Raw genomic sequence first — 7,330 nt, 5'->3', positions numbered from 1 at the left:
TTTTTTGAAAAATAATGATTAATTAAAGTCCTGTATCTTCAAGGAGCAAGGAAGGTAATTTTTTTACTAGGTTGATATACCACTTGACATCTTTGCAACAACGATGAAAAGACCTTGGCACATAAAATATTTTTATTATTACAAACATCCTTGTTTGTCATTGACCTGTAGGGGTTTCTGTCGTGTCTGTATGTTTGTGTTTGTGTGGTCATTTATTCTGCCTTCCACATTTATCCATTTACTATCTACAAAATAGATTCTGACATTGTGCAATTGTGCTTTATTTCCTTTTAGCAAGACAACTTCGTTTGGCCTTTCTGATGCATTCGTGGAAAGACACATTGGACTACTCCAACAACACAATGGAGTCAGCCATCCAATATGAGAGATTCATAAATGTAAGTGAGAAACCAGGAAGAGGCAGTGGGGGAAAAAGTACCAAAAATGTAATATCTGACACTTATCAGCATACAGAATCCTCATGAGTACACAATAGGCTTATCTAGATTCCTTCAAGAACCCAGAAGGTCGGAGAATAGCGCGTGTCCTTCAGGGCGCATTAATTCTGTCTTGCGCTTCTTTCCACCTATCAATTACTCTGTCACCACGGAATATAACATGGGCAGAGATCCAAATTTGCCTGAAACACACAGGCAGCCATTAGCATGGGAAATATGTGAAGGTTACCTATGACTGACCTACACGCTATATTTACCAGCCTCACCCAAACTTGAGGTTAGGATCTTAATGAGACACAGTGTTTTTCCCTCTACCCCAGTGCTCCTCCAAAAGCTGTACTTGAGTAAAAATGAAGACTGCTTATTAGACGGTGATGCAATAATAGTGCAATTCCCTCAGCAGAATTTGGCTGAAATATAACTGGAGATGAATAGAGGTTCTGAGGTCCCAAATTAGAAGTAAAAGTTGTAAATATTCAAACAAACTACATTAAAAAGCTGAGAGTGGTGTTGGTATGTGTGGTGTATGAAATGTTGCACATGTAGTTAACACAAAAACAGTATTTTAAAGGAACATGCCACTATTTTGGAAAATAGAATCATTTTCCAGTTGAGTTTTACCCTTTTCCAATCCATTCAGCCGTTCTTTGGGTCTAGTGGTAGCACTATAAGATGTAGCTTAGCATAGATCATAGAATAGAGTTAGACTATTAGCAACTTGCTGAAAAATTACCAGAGTTTCGGGATTTTTTTTTATTCAAATGGTGCTGGGGGACTTTTTTCAGGTGCTGTGTATTATCGTCGTGCCTGCTGCACCCATGCTACGGCACCAAAGTTCCTTGATTATTACTCCGGAATGAGAGTATAGTTCCTAGCCATATCGGTCTAGCAACTTTTCACAACTGAATGGATTTGAAAACCATAAGTCATCTGTTTGACTCTAGCGGACTTGGAAAATGAGCTTATTTTCAAAAATAGTGGCATGTTCCTTTTAAGAGTAGTCTAGCAGTAGCAGCATTTTTAAAATGTATTTATTTATATCTCACAAACATTTGCACATGCCTATAAATAGAAAATGTTTATGAACGACTGTATGTTAAAATGTGTTTATGTGATAATGCAGACACAAGTTCACATAGACCTTGAATTAATAGGAATCTGCTGGGGTTTTTTATTTTATTTTGTATTTTTTTGTATGGACTGCTGAAATAAATACAGCAACATCTGTATTATGACAGAATATATATTGTCTAGTTTGGGGTCAGTAAAAAAAAATTCTTTTAAAAAGAAAGTAATAATATTGTTCAGCAGGGACGCAATAAGTTGGTCAAAATGAAGGACTTTTTACATTATTGCTGTTTAAATGAATTCTGTTCCTTTGAAATATACTCTGAAGAACCCTGAAATTTGAAAAAACGTACCAACCCCAAAAGTCTTAATGGTTTCCAAGCTTTTATTATAAGCACATAACTTATAATTACATATTCTTTTAAGAGAGCAAATGGAAAAAAATGTTTGCTCTTCTCATTTTGTTTCCACAGGAGTTCTTCCTAAATGTTAAAGATATTCTGAGGAGCCCCACAGACATCACTGGCCAGTTTGAGAAATGGGAAGCTGAGGAGATCGAACTAAACAAAAGGTGGCACATATATTCCTTAAGACTACATTGTCTATCTCCTAAACATTTTTTTTATCACTGATTACAATAATTTGTGTGTGTTTTGTGTAGCTTCTATGAGAAAAAAACATCAGTTCATGAGGCGCTGTGTGACAACATAGACACTCGTTCGGCTCTGGAGGAGATGAGGGCTCTTGTCGGTCAGAGTAACACCTACATGGCTGCCAGAAGGGGTGCAAAACTACCTCCTAACCGCATGCTGCTGCAGAGCATTGCCCTGTTCTTGACCGACATGCTTAAGGTAGCGTGACAAAAAAAAAGTTTTACAAAGCTTGACTTGATACCTGGATGCAACAAGAGAACGCTTGTTTCTCTATTATCTCTAACATTCTCCTGACATTCTGCTGCAGTGAATAAGCGGAGATTTAGAGACAGAAGCTGAAACGATGGAATCGCATTGAAGTGCTTGCTAAAACTCTCTTTCTGCTTTGACAGACATTCGGAGCAATTGAGGGAGCTGAGCCCATCGGCTTCCCTGTTGGAGGAAACGGAGAGAGTGCTGATGTAAGCAACACCACTCAGATCATGTTTGATTCATCAAAGGTTTTCCTTTTAATTTCTGTTACAAAGCCAGAGTTGTAAAGGCCCACCAATTAAAGATTAATATAATGATGCTTTTTTGTGGATTGTTGTCCGCCGTCGTTAAGCTCTTTTAATTTCTGTTTCAGCTCGAGAGCACAGTCATGCCCTATTTGTCAGTGCTGTCGGATTTCAGGGAAGAAGTCAGAAAAATTGCAAGAGAGAAGAAAGGTAAATCTCTCGGGGGGTTTAATTTATTAATATTTTACAGCAAAGACCTACAATGCGTACTCAAGTTATTTAGTTTGTTCTAATTTATTTCTTTGTTATGCTTGTTTCTTTTTTTTTATGGGTGTTGTTGTAGCTGTACCTCCAACAGACATTTGCATACAGTATGGACTGTGCTTTTTATGCACAAAAAGAGAATTCATTAGGGAAATGCGTTTGTTTTTCAGTGACAGAATTGCTGCGGCTGTGTGACGAATTGCGTGACGATACTTTGCCTGAGCTGGGTGTCCGACTGGAGGATCGTGATGGTAAATGAAGGATACGGAGATTTTATTAAACCCTTAATGTCACGGAAAATGACTTTTTTGCTGTTTTTACTCAGGACTTCCCACGTCTGTGAAATTGGTGGACAAAGAAACACTTTTGAAGGAGAGAGAAGAAAAGAAGAAGGTAATTGCAGAATCCATCTACATGGCAGTATACTGCGATATCTCTGCTTGATTTATTTGATGTCAGTGGTTTAGATTTTGTATCTCGTTTCACATATGGTACTGCAAGAGATGTGCTGGTCTGTGGTACGCCTTATTAAGTTAAAATTAGTCATTAATCAGATTAAAACGATCTGTCCACCGGGGTAAGGTGATCCGTTCCGTTCTGTCATTGGAAAAAAGTTTCTTAGCATATCGGGCATCACAAAAGAAATGATTCAAACGCAAACCAGGTCATGAAAAATGTATTTAGGCCTTTCGAGCATGTCAGTGTAAATGACGGTCTTTAGAATGAATTGTAAGGAGTCAAGTTGCACCGGTTTATTGTTGTACCTTCTTTAAATTACTCCTTTGAGCCTCGTACGCACGCTTACTGATCCGGACACATTCTGCAGATCAGTCATGATCCACCCGAGATGGTCACAGCAAATAGTGTTTCTAAAAAAAAAAAGAAAAAGAAGACTTCATATTTGAGAATTAAAAGAAACTATGAACACGCTGTTCAAAAGTATGAGCTCTGTAAGACTTGAAAAATATATTTTTTTAAAATACTCTGCATTTATTTGATAAAATTACAGTTTAAAATAACTATTAATATGTTAAAATTCTATTTAATACTATTAATACTACTCTAATACTATTTAAATAACTATTTAATATGTAATTTATTCTTTTGATGGAAGAGGTGGGAAACATTAACAGTATGATATTGAAAACAGTGCTGCACATTGTTTTTGTGGAAAGTGATTTATTCTGGATTTTTGGAATTTCAAACAAACATCATTTATTTGAAATGGAAATCTTTTGTAATATAAGTCTTTTAACTCTAATTGTTGATCAATTTAATGCGTTTTTGCTCAAAAGTATTAAATTATTAAAAAAAATGTATGTTCAAAAGTGTTACATTAAGAGTACTATTTGTTTGCTGTATATTTTGTACATTAACAGTTTGTGTTAATTCTTTAATGTTTCAATGGAAGATGAAAAGAAAAAGAAAAAGGAAGAGGCTGCCAGGAAGAAACAAGAACAAGAGGTGATTGGATCAGCGGCAGAAACTTCTAATTTTGTCACTTTTCATGTAAAAAGCGTCTTTTACGCTTTTACATGAAAGTAAACATTTTTACTTTTAAATACATTGATAGAAGTATGTTCTTGTTAGTGCTTTTGTTATTATGAATTATTATATTATCGGACTGTGCTTCCAGCGCGCTGAACCAAGGGTACACATCTACCAGCGATACAGACAGAGGGGACCTGCTGCGGTGCAGACTGAAGTGCACGCACTATTTCATAATTTCCTACAATTACTATATATTTGTATATTTTCTGTTACAGATGGCAAAGTTGGCAAAAATGAAGGTTAAACCCAGTGACATGTTCCGGTCAGAGACTGACAAGTACTCCACCTTTGATGAAACAGTAAGGAAAACCTTTCAGTCTTGGTCATTAGATATGCTCTTTTGTGCCACACTACTGTATGTTGGATCCATTTCAAGGTGATTATTGGTCTGTAGTGGATGAATGAGTCCTGATGAATTTTTAATCATTTGGTCACATTTGTTCAGAAATGCCAACAGTATGTCTGTTCTTTGCGTTTACAGGGCTTCCCGACTCATGATGCTGAGGGAAAGGAGCTCAGCAAAGGACTGAGCAAAAAGCTTCGAAAGCTCTACGAGGCTCAAGAGAAGCTGTATAATGAATACCTCCAGTCGACTCAGAACGGGAGCTGAGAACACGTGTTGAGTCTGATGTGATCTGCCATCCGCCCATACTGTCTGTTGTGAACTTGTCTTGTGTATGCGAAAAGGCAGCAAAACTTAAAAGACCTCATCTGTGAGTTTTGATCTCTTAACTTTGGCAAGGTTTTGCCAATTCCTTCTGGTCATGGTTGGAAGCTCATCGTTTTTTAGGGGGGGTTTTGACGCTCTGCAATCATGACTTCGAGGGATATTTTATGAGTATGATATTACGTGCTTTTTGCACACATAGAACAAAGATGCAAATATATCCGAACTTTTCTAATGTGGGTTTGGTGGTTTATATGAAGTATGCAAGACATAGTTAGCCATTATTGTGGGAATGGATCAAACACTCAATGTTTTCATTATTGATATAAAGGCTGGCTGGTCAAAGAGGCGTTTTCTCCAAAACACTGTTTACACATCAGCTAGTGATGAATATGATTCCTCCAGAATCAAAGTATCTCAGATGATACAGGAATGAAGGGACTTCAGGTTTGTAGGTTTACGACTAATGGAAAAACAGAGGCATACATAGGAGCACCAATTATTGTTAGTATTAACATAAATGAAATACGAAAATAAAGGATTTTGAATAATGTGTGATGTTCATTTATTCCTAGTAATTTATTTCTGCATAGGTTGCTATGAAAACTTGTCTAGAAAAAAAATGGTCGTATGGTTGTAGGCCTACTAATACTGGGCAAACAACTGAAGATATTTAGTTTACGGTCATAAGACATCTGCACAGAGCTTTAGAATTGCCTGGTGCATGTATCGAACTGAATAATTGTTTCATGAATCGATACGACATGGTTTTAGAGTGAACCGAGTCAATGCTGACTGACTCGGAAGCAAGATTCGGTTCGATTCGGACAATGGAACTTTTATAACAGCAAATGTTAAAAGAAAACGTATGCTTGAAATGCATTATCACATGCAGTACATTTAAAAAGATTTACACAATTTATTTTGTATTATTTGATGTAAATGCAAACAATGCGCCTTATTCGAGGTTGCAACAAATTCAAATAGCCTAAACCGCTTTACTGAAATGTTTTAGGGAACGTAGAATGCCACTTATTTGTGTCGGGAACCGCATAATAATGTATTTACATTAGGGCGCAAAAGAATCGCCCATGTCCTACTCGTTTTAGGGAATCGATTCTTTTGAACAACACGTGTCAAAGAACCGATTCAGCCCGGCGAAGTATTTTGACTGAGGAGGAGTATTGTTGGACCAATGCGCTTCAGCTTTACTGCCGAGTCCATCAGCTGAACAACACCCGCTGATTCAGGTAAGAAAAGCAATCTCCCTAAATAAAATATTACTTTCTACTTTGCATTTTACCCTAAAATACATATTATCAACGCTAGTGTCTACGTCAAGCAGATAGTTTTTCCTTGGCTGTAAACGTGTTATAGTAGTGTGCTACTTGTGCTCTAACTGTGCATGTCATCTTTGTTTTGATAAAGTTGCGAGTGACTATTACAAATCGTTTCAGTGTACAGGCCAGTTAGCAAACGGTGGCTCTGTAACCTGTTAACCGCATCAGAAATAGTCCAAGCTCGTACCCGGAGTGTGTTTTGTGAGGGTCTGTTAGCCTGCTAGCCTGTGACATTTATACTTCACCCTTGGAGAGTGTCGGTTTGGAGATCTTCCAGTGTCCGCCCTCTGTCGCTGTTACGACCCCCCTCCATCACCTGTGCTGAACTGGTGCTTGCGGAGATTATGAGATCTGATTTAATCTGTTATGATCTGGACGTGGCTAGTTTAGCGTGTTAGCTGCTAGCGAGAGTGTGCGTCTCTGATGGGCGTCAACATAAACACATCTGTTTGTACCTTTACTTTGAGCTGCTGATTTTTATCTTTGCGGCTTTGTTGTTTGCTGAACATTAGGAATGTAAACGTATCGATTCTTGGAAATAAGTAATGGTTGACTTTCTCATACCGGCATTGACCATAGTAAGCAAAGTTCCCCCAAAAGAGTAAATCAATAAAACATGCATTTGGCTTTTTTTCAAGATAGGTTTTTGTAAATCTTAAGTTGTTTATTATCATTATTATTATTATCATTATTATTATTTATTTTTATTAGAAATGAAATGATGATTTTTTTTTACATATTGTTGGCCTCTAATACCAAGCTATTTGTTTAGTAGTATTATAGTAATATTTAGTATAGTAATATAATAATAATGATGATCATACAATGGTAA

The 7,330-nt window shown here is 37.0% G+C and overlaps 1 protein-coding gene across 1 annotated transcript in view; it reads left to right on the top strand.

Moving 5' to 3' along the window:
* LOC122349559 (cysteine--tRNA ligase, cytoplasmic-like) overlaps window positions 1–5,711 on the top strand; it is a 16,342-nt gene extending 10,631 nt beyond the window's left edge. Inside the window, exons 14-23 of the mRNA XM_043245655.1 lie at window positions 295–398; window positions 2,000–2,097; window positions 2,188–2,377; window positions 2,572–2,640; window positions 2,805–2,886; window positions 3,111–3,191; window positions 3,266–3,337; window positions 4,349–4,404; window positions 4,707–4,790; window positions 4,973–5,711. Coding sequence (XP_043101590.1) covers window positions 295–398; window positions 2,000–2,097; window positions 2,188–2,377; window positions 2,572–2,640; window positions 2,805–2,886; window positions 3,111–3,191; window positions 3,266–3,337; window positions 4,349–4,404; window positions 4,707–4,790; window positions 4,973–5,101 — 965 coding nt within the window. The 3' untranslated portion in view covers window positions 5,102–5,711. The remainder of the gene's footprint in view (window positions 1–294; window positions 399–1,999; window positions 2,098–2,187; window positions 2,378–2,571; window positions 2,641–2,804; window positions 2,887–3,110; window positions 3,192–3,265; window positions 3,338–4,348; window positions 4,405–4,706; window positions 4,791–4,972) is intronic.
* Window positions 5,712–7,330: the final 1,619 nt, after the last annotated feature.

Source organism: Puntigrus tetrazona, chromosome 7, assembly GCF_018831695.1.
Source record: "Puntigrus tetrazona isolate hp1 chromosome 7, ASM1883169v1, whole genome shotgun sequence".
NCBI lineage: Eukaryota > Metazoa > Chordata > Actinopteri > Cypriniformes > Cyprinidae > Puntigrus > Puntigrus tetrazona.
This window is presented reverse-complemented; position numbering and strand designations above follow the sequence as displayed.